Source organism: Pempheris klunzingeri, chromosome 2 (genome assembly GCF_042242105.1).
Source record: "Pempheris klunzingeri isolate RE-2024b chromosome 2, fPemKlu1.hap1, whole genome shotgun sequence".
In the NCBI taxonomy this organism is placed as follows: domain Eukaryota; kingdom Metazoa; phylum Chordata; class Actinopteri; order Acropomatiformes; family Pempheridae; genus Pempheris; species Pempheris klunzingeri.
Genome location: NC_092013.1, coordinates 13,499,721 through 13,519,147, shown reverse-complemented (window position 1 = coordinate 13,519,147; position 19,427 = coordinate 13,499,721). Strand labels below are relative to the sequence as shown.

At 40.4% G+C, this 19,427-nt stretch overlaps 4 protein-coding genes across 7 annotated transcripts in view; 1 reads left to right on the top strand and 3 right to left on the bottom strand.

Annotated features, from left to right (window-relative positions):
* Positions 1 to 799: 799 nt before the first annotated feature.
* On the bottom strand, positions 800 to 9,979 carry rbm5 (RNA binding motif protein 5). 4 transcript variants are annotated; one of them, XM_070837560.1, is made up of 25 exons: positions 9,855 to 9,979; positions 9,559 to 9,599; positions 8,565 to 8,742; positions 8,292 to 8,450; positions 8,072 to 8,141; positions 7,579 to 7,652; positions 6,813 to 6,896; positions 6,368 to 6,435; positions 5,938 to 5,999; positions 5,674 to 5,834; positions 5,368 to 5,465; positions 5,078 to 5,165; positions 4,922 to 4,990; positions 4,433 to 4,499; positions 3,977 to 4,077; positions 3,713 to 3,875; positions 3,277 to 3,368; positions 2,792 to 2,959; positions 2,514 to 2,654; positions 2,333 to 2,419; positions 2,006 to 2,191; positions 1,835 to 1,909; positions 1,629 to 1,729; positions 1,381 to 1,510; positions 800 to 1,302 (listed from the first exon to the last, which is right to left on the bottom strand). In XM_070837560.1, the coding sequence occupies exons 2-25, from the start codon at positions 9,573 to 9,575 to the stop codon at positions 1,177 to 1,179; spliced, it is 2,565 nt and encodes an 854-aa protein (XP_070693661.1). In that variant the 5' UTR covers positions 9,576 to 9,599; positions 9,855 to 9,979; the 3' UTR covers positions 800 to 1,176. The 4 variants fall into 4 exon arrangements, with proteins under 4 accessions (XP_070693661.1, XP_070693677.1, XP_070693669.1 ...); XM_070837576.1 differs by having other exon boundaries at positions 2,333 to 2,416; XM_070837568.1 differs by having other exon boundaries at positions 5,938 to 6,003; positions 6,375 to 6,435.
* A 1,095-nt stretch (positions 9,980 to 11,074) lies between these two features.
* brk1 (BRICK1 subunit of SCAR/WAVE actin nucleating complex) lies at positions 11,075 to 12,725 on the bottom strand. The gene is made up of 3 exons (XM_070846540.1): positions 12,553 to 12,725; positions 11,921 to 12,003; positions 11,075 to 11,820 (listed from the first exon to the last, which is right to left on the bottom strand). Exons 1-3 carry the CDS (start codon positions 12,668 to 12,670, stop codon positions 11,794 to 11,796), a joined length of 228 nt encoding a protein of 75 aa, XP_070702641.1. The 5' UTR covers positions 12,671 to 12,725; the 3' UTR covers positions 11,075 to 11,793.
* Positions 12,726 to 13,246: 521 nt separating this feature from the next.
* gpx1a (glutathione peroxidase 1a) lies at positions 13,247 to 14,890 on the bottom strand. The gene is made up of 2 exons (XM_070842257.1): positions 14,570 to 14,890; positions 13,247 to 13,940 (listed from the first exon to the last, which is right to left on the bottom strand). The coding sequence occupies exons 1-2, from the start codon at positions 14,792 to 14,794 to the stop codon at positions 13,590 to 13,592; spliced, it is 576 nt and encodes a 191-aa protein (XP_070698358.1). The 5' UTR covers positions 14,795 to 14,890; the 3' UTR covers positions 13,247 to 13,589.
* Positions 14,891 to 15,481: 591 nt separating this feature from the next.
* The window catches only part of LOC139216656 (testis-expressed protein 264 homolog), a 28,415-nt gene continuing 24,469 nt past the window's right edge, over positions 15,482 to 19,427 (top strand). The window contains exon 1 of the mRNA XM_070847849.1: positions 15,482 to 15,924. Within this exon, the coding sequence (XP_070703950.1) occupies positions 15,670 to 15,924 (255 nt within the window). The 5' untranslated portion in view covers positions 15,482 to 15,669. The remainder of the gene's footprint in view (positions 15,925 to 19,427) is intronic.

Sequence of the window (19,427 nt, the reverse complement as noted above, 5' to 3'; positions counted from 1 at the left end):
TCAGCCACTATTAAAGTCCCAGATCGCAGTATTGTATATTTTTCCATTGTCAACCTGGATGATGATCATTTGACTCTCTTGTGAATGCCTAAGTGAAAAATTCAAAAAATCATTACATGATTTGCTCAGCAGGAAATGTGCACCAACTAAAAATCCTTCAGGTCAAAACCATCTTTGGTGGAGATCACTAGGAGAAGAGGCCATAATGCATCTGGTTTCTACCATTAGCCCTCTAATTGATCCACTTCATGTTTCTCAGGGCATTTTGTCCTGATTATCAGGGTAAAGTTCACCGGAAAACAATATTACTTATTTCTGACTGGTTTTGTGGAATAGATTCAGAACCTGGTGGTACTGCCACACCGTTCTCCAGTCCATCAATTCAACATCGGTAATTTTCATTTCAACATCAGTAGTTTAATTCAGAAAATAAGGATGTTTTTTTTCCCCCCACTGACAGTGGCATGTTATACAGCAGTATAACATCACTTTAAGACAGCAAAGTATTATTAAATAGTAGTATCAAGTATTATTAAAATATAAATATCAAAATGGGTTTTGTTTCTGCATAAGGAACTTTGATTGACCGGAGTCGTCCACAGCATTCTGCATAGAGTGACAGTGACTTTAATTTACCCACTTTTGTTTTTTAGTTAATCATTAATTGCGCTGTAACTATAGAGATTCTACATCTACTGCTCTAATCATGTGATGAAGATTACGCAGCCTCATTAGTAATACTTTAATAATTTGTTCAAAAATATTTCTGCTAAGGGCGATAAAATATGATAGACAATCATAAATCACACGTCATTTATTTTCTGTACAAACAGAAAAGATTTTTGTATAAACTGTACAGTCTTTTCAACATGCGGAGACAAAAAATGGCATTAACACAGAAGAGAAATGTAAACAAGAAGTAAATTTACTGTTCCTATGTACAATTTATAAATTATATTATTCACTATCTTAGTACGCCTCCATTGCAGAGTTTTTTTTTTCCTATTGTGTGGTTTAACCATCATGTATAACACATGGAGTTAAATCAGTAAAAATTTGCTTCCATGCCAATTTGTTTGTCATTGTTGATGCAAGTGTGATGGAGTGCCACCTCAAAAGGAAGAAAAATCATCTGCAGGCCATGACAATAAATCATTTGAGCTTCGGACAAACGACTCATTCCAATTCAGTGAAGCGAGCAAACATGGCTTTGCGTACTGCGTCTTTGTACGTGTCTGAAGCAGAGAGGGTGTAGTTGGTGCCTTTGGTGCCAAGTCCGGCTCCTTTTGTTCTCAGCTGTGCCTGAGGAGGAAAACCACAAACGTAAGTACTTTTTTTAGAGGTATACATACAGTTAGTGATGGTGATTGTTGTGCATACCTCAATTGGTGTAGTGATGCCCTGCTGGTTGCGACCAAGACCTTTACCCTCCTTCCACCCCATGGCCTGCAGCATTTTGTTCCCAATATTGTCACTGTTAAGGCCGTCTTTAGTGGGCTGTTCATAGTTACTGTACAAGAAAATAAAATAACATGTAATCATTACAGTAAACATTACTGAAAATGATAATTACAGCACAAAAACACCATTTTACACAAATCAGTGATTAACAAAACACAGCTGCTTACATGGCAGGCGTGGGTTGGCTAAATTTCTTCTTTTTGGGTGCTGGGGGTTCAGGGATGCCATATTTTTCTCTTCTTTCGGCTGCCCTGTCTCTGTATTTCATCTATTCACCGGAAGAACGAAACCATGTTGAATTCTAAAATGCAGTCACATTAACTAGGTGAACAACATTACTTGGTGATAACGGTGATTCTGTGTTGAGCCACACCTCAGTCTCTTTTCTCTCCAACTCTTCCAGCTCTGCTTCGGTCATTTTGGTTCGGCGGAGAACCTCCAGGTTTTTCTGGAAAAGATCAGTGACAAAATCATTAACTCAATGAATTCATAGACTTGTGATTTTCTAGACAGACCACTGAAGGATGTATGTGTGAGACGTTACCTTGTGGAGGTCAGAGAGTTGCTGATGTCGAATCAGACTCTCTTTGTTGGGGAACTGCCTCCTACACAGCAAACAGGCCAACTTTTTCCAGTCTGTCAGCTTATCCTGGATACCATCAACACCATCAGGCTCTGCTCCTCCCTCCTCAGGGTCACTGTCTCCACTGTAGGCTGCCACAAGGCCACACTAACCACACCACAGGTAAACAACAGGCAGGTGTAAATATTGTCAACACAAATAACATCGGAATACAATTGATTACATATATTTAGAAGGCAATTAAAAGATTCTTCCTTCGAGAACAGGGATGTAGAATAAAAACCCCACCTTGGACGTGTTGACTGAGCTGGTTGGTGGCTCCTCCTCTGGGCCTCTGGACACCTCAGGCATGAGTCTGTCTAGACTTCCTGCCTGCTAAATGTAGAGATAAAAATCAACCGATCCATTTAGGACAACCCTAAAACTTATACATGCAGTCATTATTAGATACTGAATCCTACTGAGTTACCTTCTTTTCAAACAGTGTGAAGCCAGCATCAGCAGCTGCTGCTTCCTTCCTCTCTTCTTGACTAATAGGCTGAAAGCTACTCTTGAAGTTCTCTTTCTGCTTGTTGAGCGTTTTAGCCCAGCGTTCCATGTCTTTAGCAATCTGAATTAAAAAGATTTGTATATGCAATTTAGAATCAACTCAAAAACTACAAATATTCTGAAAGGGCTACAAAGAAGTTAAAGAAGCTACATGTCCAACAGAAAATATGTGCTGATGTTGAACTCAGACTGTGATACCTGCTGAGCAGTCTTGCTTTTGGGCTTTTCTTTCTTCTCCTTGTTTTCTTTAGGTTCTTTGCCGCCTGCTGCGTTATCATTTTGTCCACCATTTGTATCGGCAGGTACATATGTCTGCTTCTCACTGTCCCAGTACAGGTACTGCTGGGTCTGAGAGTTGTAGTAATACTGAAAAGACAAATACCAATTATTATGTCTTGTCTAAGGGTGAACCATTACTGAGATCTTACAACTGAGGTGTTACAATGTGCTTCAAAAATAGATGGAGCTGAGGACTTCAGGGTGGAAAAAGACTTAACAGAAAAAGTAACATTACAACCAAAAGACAAAAGCGATCAGTGTGGCAGAGATCTTACAAACTACAATACACCCCTTTGCAATAAAACAAACACTATGTGTGGAGCACCACCGCCATCCTGGCTCCTCATTTAGCCGAGTACATAAACAAAACAATATCTCACGCATGATTGATGTGCACTACTTACATGAGTATTTGGGTCATAGTAGAGGCCAGTCTGAGGATCATAATAGTAGCCAGAGGTCTCATCATACTGATAGGTGGATGTATCAGGAACACCTGTCAATCATAAAACATCATTAACGACGACTGTAGATAATTCAAGTTACAAGTTATAAAACAGTTGTTCTGTATATTGGGTATTTGATACGAGTCACATATGTCTTGAACAAAAATCCAGAAGACCAGAACAAAACAAGTGTGCCTGGAGAAGATCTGTAATGCTAATTTTAATAAATTCCCGATGTTTCTGCATAAATGATAATTCAACAAGTGCACCTCCCTGTGATCTTTACTAGCCTTCCCTACAGACGTCACTCTAAAGGCAGACATCTTTTGATCTCATGACTGTCTTCATGCACATTATTCTACATCTGTTTCACAGGGACACTGTGTGCTCATACCACTGCTGGGGTTGGCTGTCTGTTCCGACGATGTTGCTGTACTGGCAGCGGTGACGGTGGCGGCAGCGGCTAGAGGTGCAACAGGCAAAGACGCAACTTCAATGCCTGGAAGATGTCCTGGGGTCTGGGGTTTTGCCTCCAATTGCTGTGCAAGTGCCAGTGCCTGTAATCAATGTAATAGTTACTTAGAGATTCTTACACCATGCATTTGATTGGTGGTACTTATGATATAATTACTGCCGCAGCAGTAGGGTGTATGCTAACCTGAACAGCAGGCTGCGAAATTATATGCGGTTGGTAGACTTGTGCGTTCTGTGAGATTACAACTCCAGCTGCAGTTGGAACAATCTTGACACCTGGGGCAGCTAAAATTAGAAAAGCAAAGAGCTGTGACAATTTTTCTGACACAAAACATCACAGTCATCCAAACGTCATGGTATTATTGTGATGTTTATAATCTAGCAGACATCTTTGTTTGTGCTCGTTTCTTCTGATAATGTTTTATCTACTTTACTATCGCTGTGTTTGTTGTTCCTACAACTTTAATATGAACAAGCGTTAAGAGTGTACTAGCAGCTGCATGCCATCATATGAAAAGCAAAAAATACACTGTACTGAATACTATCAGTCACGTTACCTCATTTTTCTAGTAGTAATGTTTCACAATAAATGGTCAGTGCCTGAGCAAACATCTATGTGAGGTGTGAAAGCATCTCATACCTCCTAGAATCCCATTTCCCTGAGAGGTGCTGGCTGCTATTCCCTGCTGGTAGTACGTCTGGTAGTCCTATTGAAAAAGAAAAAAAAAAATTTAAATTTTGTTTATTTTTTAGTAGTGTGGAAGTACCTCGCTTAAGTCAGCTGTCACCCAAAGGAGATGCAAACACGTGACAGTGTAAAAACTGTAACATTAACTCTATTAAAAACATTGTTTTGATACACAGGTACAGCCGCTCATCTCTGAAATGATGTCAGTGTTATAAAGCTCAGTGAGCTTAACATTGGTGAATTCAATCAATATATAATTTGCAGGACGATTATTTCTCTACGGATTTGTGTTGTTCATGTTGCAATCTCCTACAGCTGCCACTAGATGTTACTACAGAGCCATGTTTGGCTGAAGGTGTCCTTGAGGCAAACAAATAGAAAGAGATCAGAAACTATGTCCTCTCAAGTTAAGTGTTAAAATGTTTCATTTCCTCCACATACCTGTGACATGGGAGTATAGCCTTCTTGCAGGTAGCTGTACTCAGACATTCCCTCTGAGCTCTGCTGTGGCTGAAAAGGCAAAGAATGAGTTGTGAGCTTACTACATTGATCGTGGGAGATGACGAATGGCATCATGCTAACAGATAACAGGCCAACCTGACTTGAGGACCACTGGGCTGCAGCAATTGCTGTGCTGGCCACAGAGAAGGCACTGACACGATTCCCATCCGGTAGTAAAAGGTCTCTAAATGAACAAAGGGCAAAAAAAATACAAACAAGTTTAATCCCACCTTGAATTTGTGTGACTGTCTTGCTCTACTCTTTATTGTAGATCAAGGAAAAATACATGAGATTTGCCAAGGAAATCCAAAAATTTAAAATACAGATGTGGGTAGATCATTACCTCTATTACAAAACCAAGGCACATAAAACGCTATTATACTCACTTTCTTGCACTTTTAGCATAATCCACCCCAATTGTTTTTCCATCCAGTTTTAGAGGAGGCTGCAGTCCCTGTAAGATGGTTAGTAGCTGAGAGGCCTCCTGTGAAAAGAAGTGATATTGCAGCTTATATGCAGGCATTGATGAGGTGTTGAGTTCAAGGAGAAACATTTCAGAAAATTAAAGAGTAATATTAGTATAAAAACCAAATGCAAGCCACTGAAAGGTGAAAGGCTACAGCAGAACGTACTGTATATGACACTGAATAACAGTAAATTGGGACATCTGTACATGTTGAAGAGTGCTTTACCAGAGGAGAGGAGAGCTGTACAAAGGCAAAGCCTCTGTTCTGGCCTGTTTGCTTGTCCTTGATGAGGCGAATGTTGTTAGATGAAAGATTGGCATACGGTGCCAGGGCCGTCATGATGGCTTCTACGGTCGTCATAGGAGCAATATTTCTCAGGATGATTGCTGTACAAGACAAAAGTCTAAATTTAAGAACAACCTATTATGGGTGGGGCTATTTTTGTTCAAATTAAGTGGGACACTGCATCTGCAAAAGAGAATTGCTTACTGTCGCCATAGAAATCTCCACTGGGTTGAGTTTCAGAGACTCCGGTATTACTGCTGGTTTCACTTTCTGTTGAGAGAATGACAGAGAAGTAAGAGGTGCATTAACATAACTTTCACAACGCTGTAATTAAATAACTGGAAATGAGGTATGAAGTGTTAAAGTGTAAAGACCTGTGGTAAAATGTGTCAGTGGTTACAATATCAGATGGCTTATTTCAAAACCTATTAGACAACCTCCATCATGTACTGTGATTTGTCCCCATTTTGTATTGTCAGGTAGCAATGAAAAAAATGCATGCTGCTTCCCATCTATGCACTTTGCCTGAACTGACACTGTGACAACAACACAACACAAACTTTGCGTTGCATCCCAGCACTGCTGACCAAAGCTGCCCGGATGTCTGCCGTCAGTGGCCTCTTGTTGATTTAACTACTTACCAGCTTTGGCTGCTCCACACCTGAAGCACTTCAGCCTCCTCCGGAAATTGTACAGGCCACACTGCAAGTAACCGTTCACATCATTTTTATTATACACCTACTAAAGCCCTGAACAGTGCTGCCTCAGAAAACATCTACTGTGTATTGGTGCAGCATACCATACTTACCTGAGACACAACCTAACCTTTACCGCTAATCCAAATGTAGGCGTACCACAAAATAAGCTGACAGGACTGCAACAATTGTAACTTACAAGCCTAACATACACACTTAAAGTCCTGTGTGTGCGCGCAGGGATTACAGCAAGAAATATTTGTGAGCCTGAACAGTTGTAACCCCTGTGTGTGTGTGTGTGTGAGAGTGTGTGTGAAAGAGGTGTTCTGTAGTAGCATTGTTTAGATAATGTGGCCATGGAGCCAAGACAGATCATTAACTTACAGTGTTGCAGAGCCAGTCTTCATACTTGTTTCTGGGGTGACTGTAGTGCATGTCCACGCTTTTGCCTTGGATGGTCAGACGTTTCTGAAAGAGGACGGCAAAAATCACTCAAGCGTTCCTGGCAAGCATCAATCTCATCAATAGAGCAAGCAGTGTTGGAAGGGAGAGATGGGGGAGAGGGACCCCCAAACAGATAGCCTTTGTGTTAGACAAGACAGGCACATCATGATGTATTTGTGAGCGTGGTGTTTGGAGGGTTCTTTAGGTGTTTGGGACCCGAGTGCCCAGGCTGAGCTGGAGCAAAGTGTATAGTGTGTACCCTAACAGACATTTTTGGCTGCTTAAAAAAAAAGGAAAAGAGGATTAAGAAAAATCCCCATCTAGTGAGGGGCAGGCTAAAAAATAAAAATAAATAAAAAATACTACTCTGATTCAACTCTGCCTCTATCAGCAAGGTAAAAATGGTGTTGTCATTATCTTAAATGCTGATTCCTACAGAAGTAGACCTCAAATCTGCAGCTTTGATGCTACTGCCATAACAATTAACTAAACATTTTTTACAACATTAAAATATAACTCATGAATATAATAGTCTCTATTAATGTACAAATCAAATATTTTCTCTCTGTTGCATACAATCCATGATTTCTTTCCATAACGATCTATACAGTTTCCACACTACTTATTCAATGCACTTTGGTTGCCTTTTGAGTAATTTTTTCGAGATCCCCAAGATTAAAACTAGACTTGGCGATTGTGAAGCAACCTGATTGGTCTCCATCCATCGGGTAGCATCTTGCAAGTGATAAAAGTCCACGAAGGCGAAACCACGGCTTATACCTAGAGACAGCATTCAAATATAGACGGGAGGCGTGTTAGTTAAGAGTCCATGGGCATATTATTCAAACTCTTCCACAAACTGCTTCACGACCCAGGCCCTGTTTGGTACACAATAGGCCACTCCTTAGGAGTTTTACCATAGCAAGAAATCCTGCTGAATACCTGTATGAACCACACTTAACAAAGTGTGTCCGCTAATTGACTTTCCAAAAATGCTACTGCTGCTCTTACTTACCTTACAATGATCCACAATGAACTGAAACGATAAGTCTCAAATCAACATTTTAAATCCTTTTTCCAAGTAGTTTGATACATTTCTCTGCTAGCTGCTATGGGAAAATGGGTCTGAATGGAAGCAGATTGGCCCTATGGTCAAAGACAGGGGGGAGGTAGAGGTCCGTCACATATCTGGTTCTCACCCGTTTTCTTTTTCATCAGCCTGACATCCACTGGCTGCGGTCCCTCCAGCTGGTCTATGGCAAAACGAATCTGAATAACAACACACAGATGGTGATTAAACATGATGATTCAAAATCTTGACATTTTGAGGCATTTCATCATACCGAATGAGTGCTGCACACACAAAACCAAACTAATCAGAAGAGATTGCATAGCTGCAGAGGAAAACTTAAGACTTACATCATCCTCAGTGACGTGAGGAGACAGGCCCCAGAGCATGATGGTCTTGCTCTTCTTCTCCTCTCCAGGCTCCCTTCTGTAATCCTGCTCTGGGTAGTCGCCGTCAGAGTGATAACCATCTTCTGATCTATCACTGTTTCGCCGTTTCCTTTCTCTGTCCTGTATAACAAACAGATCAATGAATCAGTCTGGTGTGGATGTCATCTTACAACAGCAAACTGTTCCTAAAACACTATGACACAATTCAAAGTCGCTGAATTTTAGAATAATTACCTCTGGACTGTCTCTCGATCCTCGACGATCACCTTCAAAACGTTCACCGCGTCTGTCTTCGCACCAGCGGCGCATGTTGTGATCACGCTCTTGGTCCCTTTCTCGTCTGTCGCGCCATTCGGATTCATCACGGGACTGGTCAGAGCCATATCTACCACTGCGCTCGGTGCGACTAATCCTATTCAGAAGGAAAGTAGTACATTAGCACAACTAGTCTGCAAATCCATGATACTCCTTATAATTTGATTCAGTTAAGTACTATTGTATCTGGTAGTTTATCAACATCATTTTGGGGATAACATTATACCAGAATATGTTTATTATAACTTCCTCCTGTTGTAGGGGGACTATCTCAAGTAAAAATGTAAGTTTTATTAACTCTCAAACAGTGCTTCAAACACTCCACTACTTAAAAAGATATCAACAGAAAGATAACACCATACACATTAGAAGATTTTGTCTAGTCTTTCTTGATTTCTTTCAGTAAGGCCACTTTTAACTTTGCTGAAGCTTTCCAACTTGCTACTAATGTTTTCTAAGATAGAACAACCGTGGGTAGTGTTGTCCTTATGAGGACAAAGTCGGATGTCGGTAACATTATTGATCTATAATATCCCATATTTTAAGACCCTAAGGAAAATGTCGGGGGAAAAAAAATCATGAATTCAAGAGTTTGTTCTAGAGAATCGGCTTTAGGAGGGAAGAATGGTTACAGGATTTGGTTATACATCAACAAATGTTGATGTGTAAAATGAGCCTGCTTGGTAAATACACAAGTCACCTGAACTTTAATGATTTACTAAAGGCTAACATTGTGGCAGATTAAAGTTACAGGCAGGCGCTCTAAATACAATTCAAAGTTCGAGTAAAGGCCTCTCTCCCTCTCAGGACGGAACTGGTGTGTGAACTTGGATTAAATAACACTGCCATTATAGTTAACCACACCTACCATGGCGATCAGAGCTAGCGCGCAATCGTTACTAACATTACTCACCTTTTATCAGCTCCCATTTCGCCCAACTGCACACACGTCCCCTAAAAAGCAAAAACACAATCACATTTATACAAACACTGTTGTTTTGTTAGTTTATTGGCATGCTGAAACACAGACCGGATACCATACACTCCGATTAGCTTAATTACAACGAGCACCACAAAATGCTTGTAAACCGTAAGATGGACACGGTCTAACGTTAGCAAACAGACGTAGCGTCAACGGCAGCTAACTCATGTCGCAAAGCCACGTTATACGATTGTTTCAGTTTTCAGTTTGAATGTGGAGTAACTCACCAGGATAGTTAGTTAACTGTTATTAACCACTAGCACTTTTTCAAAATGAAATCTGAAAAAATGTTGGGGAAAAATTCATCTCACGTCCAAGGACTTCTCACAACACTACAACGACGCCTTCTTTGTCCCAAAATGCATTGGTGTAGAGCCTGGTGCATTATGGGTAAATAATTGTTCTGCCCCGATTTTTGTCTCGCAGGTATCACTCCGTCCACGGCGCTTTGTTTCTTTGGCATGAATATAGTATGGTCTTAGGTCGTAGGTTGACATCATAGAAGATCAAGAATTGAGTCACGACCATGGCTGTGGTTAGCTAGGTTTTACAGCTATCTGTTTATTCATGCAAAACAAGGAGGCATCCTACCCGAGCAAAGGGCTTAAATCGATGTGGAGATATGGAAGTGCTGCCTGAAAGACTACACGAAGGGCAAATAACACACAACAAACCTTTTCCGCCATTTTACCGAGTGAACAGCTTTTTTTTCATTTCCATTTGTAGGTGTTTTGTAGTAATTTAGCGCTATAAAATTAGCAATACTTTGTTAATTTGACATTAGATCTTATGTAGGATACAGTACACATCAAACTGCAATAAGCTACCGAACCTACATGACTGCTAAATCTCATTTATTACATTGGGAATCAATGTGGTTGTGCAGTTCATTTCAGGGCAATTTCAATTTTGTGGTCTTCGAGGTGGTGCCAAAACCAAACTAAAGCCCACTGCTGTCTGACTTTTCCTCTGATTCATTCTGCTAAGTACTAGACAAAATTATCAATATTCAAAGTATGAATAAATAAATAGGATAAAAGCAGATTAGCCTGTCTCGTGTAGTAGACGGTCACTCAAATTCCTGTGATTGAATGTGTGAAGTTAGTGACTGATCTGAAGCTGTGGCCCCGTTTTAAATAACCCCTGTAATAAGAAATGTAGAGATTTTAGTCTGTTGTATGTTTGGAACATACAATGTTTACTCTTATCCTGTCAGAGCAGAATGAGGAGCATAGTCACTTTGAGTGATTGTGAATTCTATGAGAAACACTACTTTCTCCAATAATCTGGTAGCCTATATTCTTACCATACAAAATACTGTACTAGTGCAACATGCATATTGTGCAATAACTTGTACACAATATTCTTCCATTGTTATACAAGTCTAAGCAGACAAACACATGGTCTTCAATGCAGTTTGCACATAAATCCACTTTTACATGTCACATAACTTATTGTTCATTATATTTATTAACAACGTACATGTACCACAACCCTGCATATACATTGCCAATTTAACCGGTACAATATACCGTTTGATGTCCAGCTCCTGCTACATAACAGCCAGTGCAGTCCTTGCATATATTCAGAGCTACTGAGAACCAGAATCAGCTCCCTAGTATGTCAATGTACCTCATCTATAAAGTTGAATCTGACCAAGATAGGCTACAACAAGACAAATTCAATGTTTATCGTTTATTACAGTATTTAAATCCCAAAACATCACCAAACAGTTCACTGTACAAGCAGGCCCTTAATAAAGATGACTACACAATTACTTGTTCAACTTGGCACACAAGGATGTTCCCCTTTCATAAATCTCTGAAGTGGTAATGACACTGTATACAACACAGATGGTCATCAAGTTGTGCTGACACCAGATCCATAATTGAGCTCCACAATTTGCTTTGAAAGCAGTGCTTTATGGAGGTTTATTCTTGTTTAGTAACATTGATGATTGCTTGAGTCACTGACACCCAAGACAGACCCATATTTTCTATACAAATGTGTCATGAGATAAAACAACACAAAACTCAGCCATATAATATAAAAATGGTCCACGGGGTCCCAAAAATGGAGGGTGGAATCCATCACACTTTATCCAAAAAATTCAGGGTGGGGGGTGGGAGGGTTTCTCTAGGATGATGCGACCTTCCATGATGAGCTTTAGGTCAAGGTCTCTCCTTTTGTCACCTGTGATGAGATGCATATGAATGAACACTCACATCATCATTTGAAATATTAAAATATAAAAAGCAGTTGCATCGTTTTTAGTGCAATGCCGTATACTTACCCTCGCCTCAATATATTCAATCCTCCTCTCCAACGCTGTCAGCTTCTCGTTGAGGGTGGCCAAGCGGGACCGACATGACATATCTGAGGAGGAAATGTATTTAGCATGTCACCATAAGCAGTCATGACATCTCACCCTGTGGGGCGTCGCTCATCTATGCTATCAATTACAATCACAATCACCCTCGCTCCATAAAGACGAACAACATCACTAGTCATCACTAAAACTACAAAAACATCATCTGATTTAAATGGTTATGCTGCTGCTGATTGTACAACATCACGACAGCCGAGCAGGCTAGCGTTCACTGTGACCTGATAGCCATTAGCTTTCTCATTAGCGCTTGAATCCAGTTGTCTTTTAACTCAATATTTTACCATAAACCGGCTAAAATTAGTTAACAAGCGAAACCAAAAGCAAAATAAGTCCTTATGAAGATGTCGTGGCGTTATACGAGGAAACAGTAGTAGCTCACAGCTAACGGGAAAGCTAACTGCTAACTGGGAGTGGCCATTGAAAACATCAACATCCATGCTAGCGACAGCAGGCTAGCTGAACTAGCTAACTTGATCTAGCCAGCTACCTACCGAACATACACATCTCATCCGTGTATTTGATCGTTAAATGCTTACCAAATGAGTTAAGAAAGTCGGCGATTTTTTTGATGCTGCTCGTAATTACTTCTATGTACTCTCGATTCGCCCAGTCTTGGTGAATCTCTCTTTGCACTGGGTCTTCCTGGCCAGCCATGTTGGATCGGTTGCAGCCTGGCGTAGCGCTCAGAGAAGGATAGCCCCCCTGTGTTCATCCAGGAAGCGCGGACAGAGCACTGCTGTTGTGTTTTATGTGGTTTATGATAATAGAAAAGACACAAACATTTAATAAATACGTCACTGCTATGCACAATAAGACTGCCTCACATTCACAAGTCAGCTAGCATTAGATTACTATCGAGGTATCACTTGAATGCATTTTGTGCGGATGTAATTTATAGCTTCCACCAAAGTTTATTTTCTCGACAGATAAAACTTGTAGGACTTCCTTAATGTGAGTTGGTAAGTAGCCAGACCCGTAAACTTAAAAGGTGGCAGATTAAATGATCATTTTGCACCTAAAGGACGTGATAATTAAACACCCACCATGTGTAGTCTAAATTTATTGGCTGAAAAATTAACAAGCACTATTTATATGCCAAGAGGTACTTTTACATATAATATAGCCTGGTACTGTAATACCTCAAGGTGTGGGCCTATACTTTTTCCAGATGAGAATATTTTGAAGGAATTCTATGTGTTTGTATGTGTTGCACAGAAATGACAGAAGAACTTTATGTGACATTAATTGTTTATTTCCTTTCTTTAAGTCTACCCGGTGTAGATGTTTGTGATATGAGTTATACACAGTGGCAGAGTCAGTCTTTTACACCTTCATCAGACTCTCCCCTCACAAAAAGGTTTCAAGGAGTGTCTTCATTAATTAAACAGGCTGAGCTACCATAGTGGCACTGGACATATCACAGATGAGGCATGTTGCTATTGACGTTAAGTGTAAAAAGGTGGGAAAACATGATAAAATACCCCAAACTGATGTGTACTGATTAATCTGTTTTGGCCAGGCTGGTCATAACTGATATCCTTTAACAGCCAATCAGAGCGTGTCGTAGCAAATTTTACTTGATCTCCTTAAGAAGCTCTTTAATGTCTGCCTCAATGTCAGAGGTGAGGAAATTTCTGCTGTAGCGTTTGTAGGGCTCTCCATCGGGGCCAACCAGGAACTTCTCGAAGTTCCAGGAGATGTCGTTCCTGCTGACGGGACTCCAAATGATGAGCTTCGGGTCAGTCATGAGAGCCATGGCGTTATCAGAGGGGAATGGAAGCTGCTCCTTCAGATAAACAAACAAGGGGTGGGCATCCTTTCCATTCACATCCACCTTCTCGAGGAGCTGGAACTTTGGTTCAAAGCCATTTCCTGGACGGACGTACTTCAGAGACTTTAGGATTTCATCATTCTTGCAGTTTTCCTGTTATGAAAAAGACAGAAACTTTAAACACATTACAAACTAACAGTGAACCATTAAGTTGATCAAGTTAAAAGTCACCTGGGGTTTTCATTCAAACTCACAAAATAAGACCATTTCTTACTGTATGATACTTCTCGTGTGTGTCTTTTGTTTTTACCTTATTTATCCGACAGATGAAGATACTGGTTATTTACAGATTTAGATTTTTTTGTACAAAACCTCTGGTCAAATTATGACATACACAACTACCTAAGAGTAGTTAAAGTTAACTCTGCCTCTACCAATTACAAAAGTTGTTGGTAGAGGTCCCTTTCAAGACCTTGAAAGAGGTAATTTTGCTGATATTACTTACTCTACATAAGTAACATTTAAAACCCAGGACCGTTACTTGTAAGGGAGCATTTAAATAACATATTGCAATTTTTTGATTCACCGTCTAAAGTCTCAAAGGGCACACTTAAAAGGCACATGTAATTTAACACAGGCATCCTTCAAATTTAAAAAGGTCTTGATAACAGTTCTTATAATTTATAATAATTATTTTTCATATTGGATTTTGTATAGTCTGATGATCAAGAAACACAGCAGATCTACACAAGGCATATTGCATAGGAGCACACATGGCCTACCTGATGTCCAAACTGATTGCAGGGTACACCCAGAATAACGAGTCCTTTGGCGGCATAACGACAGTGAAGCTCGTTCATCTGAGTGTAGTCCCTGGTTGTTGTCCCTCAGAGAGACGCCACATTCTCAAAGAGGACAACTTTCCCCTTCAGTGCAGAGAAACTGAAGATTTCTCCAGACAGCAGTTTAGCTGTCAGGTCATAAAACCTTTTCACGTTTCCAGACATTCTCACGACCTGCGCAGGAACTACACGAACATGTAGTAGACTCAAGGGGGAAGAAATTGCCTTATCTTTGTCCAGGTCCAGTGTCAGCTGGTTTACTTCAAGTCCAGCCCTCACTTTATTCACGGGGCGGGCCATAGATATGAGACACCCCTCAAGACTTTACAATTTCAAATTAAATAATCACGTTCTCCTTTCTTGAATTAACATTCAATCACTATGTTGCAATTCTTGAAGTCTGACATTTTGCAATAAAGGAAGTAGATTGCAACCATCACCTCTCAGTTGTATGTTAATCATAAACTAGATGTGGTATATAAAGTAAACCATTGGTTCTGAATGGCCTACTGGCCTTGTTTCTGGTCACTGTACATATCCAAGTCTTGGTTGTTGGCCCATTTTACTGACGTTAACTTTCATCCAGAATAAGCAACAAACCACGTTACAAACGTGAAGAAGTGGTAATAATGGGCAATACAATAATGTAGGCGACCGGATATAAAAGATGGCACCTATCGATCATTTATCAAATCGCCATGCGAATATTGACTGCACACACGTCCGGTAAGAGTACATCTGAATTATAAAAAAGTGTTTGACGTAGACATGTTTTATTAATAAGAGTTTTTAAGATTTCTTGTAAATACATTCACCCCTTCGGTCGGCACGAATGGTACTTTCCAGGAAGTTCCTGTAATGTGCGAACTCTGGTAGTTCAACTCATGGATGTATTAACGGCAGTCAAGGACAGCTACCAACTCAAAACAACAAAACATTATGTTTAAAATATTAGGCTGTTACAGGGAATACTGCTGTGTTTAATGCTGAGAAGAGGCTGACTAAATAACGGTACCTACCCCGCCTGTTAGTAAGCTACCATGCCGGACTGGCTCTGTGTGTGTGTGGTCATTAGCCTGTTGTTAAGTCTTATAGCAGCGGCAGGGTTCATTTTGCACTCGGGACTGCTGTCAGACATTACCATACTAACTGGCTCTCCTCCCGTAAAGAAGTTAACATTCGCCTACAAATTCAAAGAAGGACCGTACAAAAACTGCGGACAACTTTTTAAGGAGTCTCTCAGCATTGGACCAAAGCTTTCATGTATCGGGGTATTTTACGATGACCCCAAAAAGGTAAATCATCACACAACCATCCACAGTACATCACACAACACTCTTAGTAGAATAGCAGTGTATTTTACCCGTGTTTTGCCGCACTTTACTCAATGTTTTCGCTTTAAAAATCAGTCTGAGTTCACTGTGTAAAGTAGGTTATTTAGTTGAACGCTAGATGGCGATAATGTCATTCTCGTAAAAACGAGTGAAGGGGGTCTCAGATGAATTCTTTATTCTCAACACAGTCACCACTTGATGGTTTAAATATTTCCATTTATCCAGTTAAGACCTCCTCATGTGATAAGCATTCAGTTTACTGACATTTCATGCAGTCTTCGCAATCTGTCATCAGTCTCAGTATTTTGCAGAGGACTTTTTGCACTGACTAATTCTTTATGTTTTCCCTTGAGCATTATCATAGCACATCTGGGCAGGGTGGGCTAAGAGATGATGATGTCATGAAATATTGTGTAAGTGTAAGTATAAGTGCATTTTGGGGTTGCTCATTTAAGGTCCTGAGATGTATTTTCAAAGCAGAGCGTTGCTTAAAACCTATGGGTCTCCGGAAATGATCAATATTTAACATGACGAAATAAAGAATTTAATGTATTTCTTTTAGAGTCTGTTTTAGCAAAATTCACACTTTCAGTGAGATCTGTTGAATCAAACTGTCTGGTTCTGTCAAGGGTTTACAATACCATCCTTGTATGCTAATCAGCAGTCGCCTTTTCTAGACAATCTTGGTCAGATTCCTCAGCCGCTGATGTGATTCGAATGTGTGTTTAGTGTCTTAGATTTATAATGTGTTGCGTGTTTGAGGGTCACAATTCAAATTAGCCATTAGTGGGTGTAATTACAGCTGTGCAGAGTTATAGTGTATTTTTAATCATGAGACATATTCTATCAGTCAATGAATCACCCTCTGACAATCAGATGATCAAGTTCTCTCATTAGTTCATGTTTTTATTTTACAGCAGCATCTAATTGTGTGAGAATTACAGTGACATTGTTCTAGCGAAGAAGGGCTGAATATAGCAATAGGAAAATGCTGTAATGAAATCAAATAGGGCACTTAAATACAAAATATAAGTTATGGAATATAAATTCTAGTAGCACTGTTTTAGTAACACCCTTAATGAATGAAATGTGCATTTTTATGTTATGCAAATGTTTCCGAAGCCCTTGTGATCTCCTTTAAAACACAAAAACACAATTAGTAAGTTGGATCTCCCTGTGAGATGTTTTCCCACATTCTCAACTGTTCCCTGTGTGAACTCATCCATCCCAAAGTCTCAGTGTCTATAAGCTGCAGGAAATAATATCTGCTGGATCTGTTTTCCTGACACCTAATCCTGCACACTCTCTGGGGTCCCCACAATCACGTGGCACTGATTCCCACACTTTAAAGTGAATCCAGCATGAGTTGTTTTTGAATGGGCTCTGCCCAAACAGAACAAGGGAGAATTAAACAAGAAGTAGCACCTTGAAATGGTTAAGCAGTACAGTTTGATGCACTGTGGAGGGTCTGGAGGTTCAGTTACAATGGTGGAAAGCAGAGACCTGACACATTTGATCTTTAGTATCTTCTACAGTATAAGTTAACAATGAATGCAGAACTCTGTATGTAGCTGGCTGTCACACCCACAGGTGCTGACCTCTAGCTACATGGCAAATAAACACTTTGATACACAATGATTGAATGCAGTGTAAAGCTGGGACATACATGAGATTAGATATCATCTAGATATGATGAGTATTGTAATATCATGGTGACAAAGGACTGTTCAGAAACATTTAAGCATGTGATTGACTGAAAATCGGTTTTATCTCATAGTAGGCTGTGAGTGTTGAGCTGTTGGCTGGATATAAAACTATGACTATACAAAGAGGCGTTTCTGCTTTTTAACCTGACCTCATTGATATTAAATGGGGTCAGCAAAATAACTGAAACATCAGACAGTGTAATGCAACACAAACTCAACAACACCACAAACTGCAGACTCTAAAATAATCATAAAGTTGAATCAACACCACTCTAAAACAGTTTCAACAAATGCTGAACACTATTATACATATATGTAGAAAGAAAACGTGCAAATTAGTGGGTCTAGCCAAGTGAAATAAACAGTCAGTGTCTTGCTTAGTAGTGATTTTTTTTTCTTCCATGCTACATACCCGTATTTTAGAAGAAATATTGTATATTGAAGCACAAACATTGTCAAACCATTAATACTGAAGTATCCGGGCAAGTATACTGTGATATTACCTCAAGTCAGTATCACTCGACTCTTGTATTTAGCGATAATTCTCTGTCTCTGAGATGTGCTGATATCTGCAATGATTCGAATCGGCTTTCAACAGTATTGACTTAAGTGGCACTTCTTAACGCTGCCCTAGCCTGATGCACAATAACCTGATGGAATGTAACCAGAGTTCAGTGATGGACCCGTCCCAGCCCCGCTTCAAAACCCTTTTGTTATGCGCATCCTCTTTTTCCCAAGCCGGCAATTAGGCTAGCAGTGGGTCCTAGTTCCTCTGCGCAGACACAGCCAAGTCCTGATCTAAGCTAAAATAATTGGTGTAATGATCTCAGCTCATTAGCGTCCGAGCCCCAGGATGCCATTCAGCCCCAGTGTCAGGAGCCCCAGAGTGCGCTCTCAGATGGGAGCACTGGTATTCGGTGTCTAAATAGTGAGACACTGTCCATTGATGTTTGCAGTGAGAAAGATTTTCAAAAGTGCAGCTGAAAGAGGAGAAGTGTCAGCGTGCCTAGTCTCATCCTCTGTTCTCGGTTTTCTCACTTTTACCTCCTTTAATCACTTCCTCTGGAGAAACAAAAGACTTCAACAAGGACTTCAGTTGGTCCTGAGATGGTTGCCATGGATACAGTGCTGGAGCAGCTCTGTCTGTTCCTTTAAGCGGCTAACACATTTTCTGGGCCCCCGCTCACTAAACCCTTCTCCTCTACCAACCTCTTCACAGTTTTAAAGCCGGGGGGTTTCTGACCCTCTGTGCCCACTTCACCTCTACCCCGCAGCTCTCTTCTCGCCCCGTTCTCCCCCTGCATCCAACTCTGACAAACATTAGAGGGCGGTAACGGGGGGATGGATCATATATTTCTCTGTCACACTTAAAATTCCATGTAAGAAATCGGGGTCAGGGTCTGCGGTCCCTGAGACACAGATTGTCTAAATAAAAAGCTCAGTGACAAGTGGATTGGTGGTGAGATGACACAAGTGTCGGCCCATCCCCAGGGATCCATGTTTGGGTCACAACGTGATGAAAGCTGCATGGCAGCTGCAGGAGGGGGCGGTCAGGAAATGTGTATATCAGTGTGATTGTTAGTCTTTGTGGTGAATGATGAAATAGTAGAAAATCTTTCTAACACTTGCCCTTTGAGAAAGTCATAGTAAAACCTTTAAAATGCAAGCCTTACTGTGTGAGTGGAAAACACTTTGTATGCCGGTGAAGACGGTTTGCCTTACCAAAGTCAATTCAGCCAGTGTGCAGTTGCGACACAG

Coding starts and splice junctions, on each gene's coding strand:
- rbm5 (XM_070837560.1), bottom strand. Junction 5,166..5,367: donor TATGCTAAAAGTGCAAGAAA/GTGAGTATAATA, acceptor TTGTTCATTTAG/AGACCTTTTACTACCGGATG. Junction 1,730..1,834: donor TGGAGAGAAAAGAGACTGAG/GTGTGGCTCAAC, acceptor TCCGGTGAATAG/ATGAAATACAGAGACAGGGC.
- brk1 (XM_070846540.1), bottom strand. CDS start 12,670: ATGGCTGGCCAGGAAGACCCAGTGCAAAGAGAGATTCACCAAGACTGG. Junction 12,004..12,552: donor CGACTTTCTTAACTCATTTG/GTAAGCATTTAA, acceptor TTTCCTCCTCAG/ATATGTCATGTCGGTCCCGC. Junction 11,821..11,920: donor TTGAATATATTGAGGCGAGG/GTAAGTATACGG, acceptor ATCTCATCACAG/GTGACAAAAGGAGAGACCTT.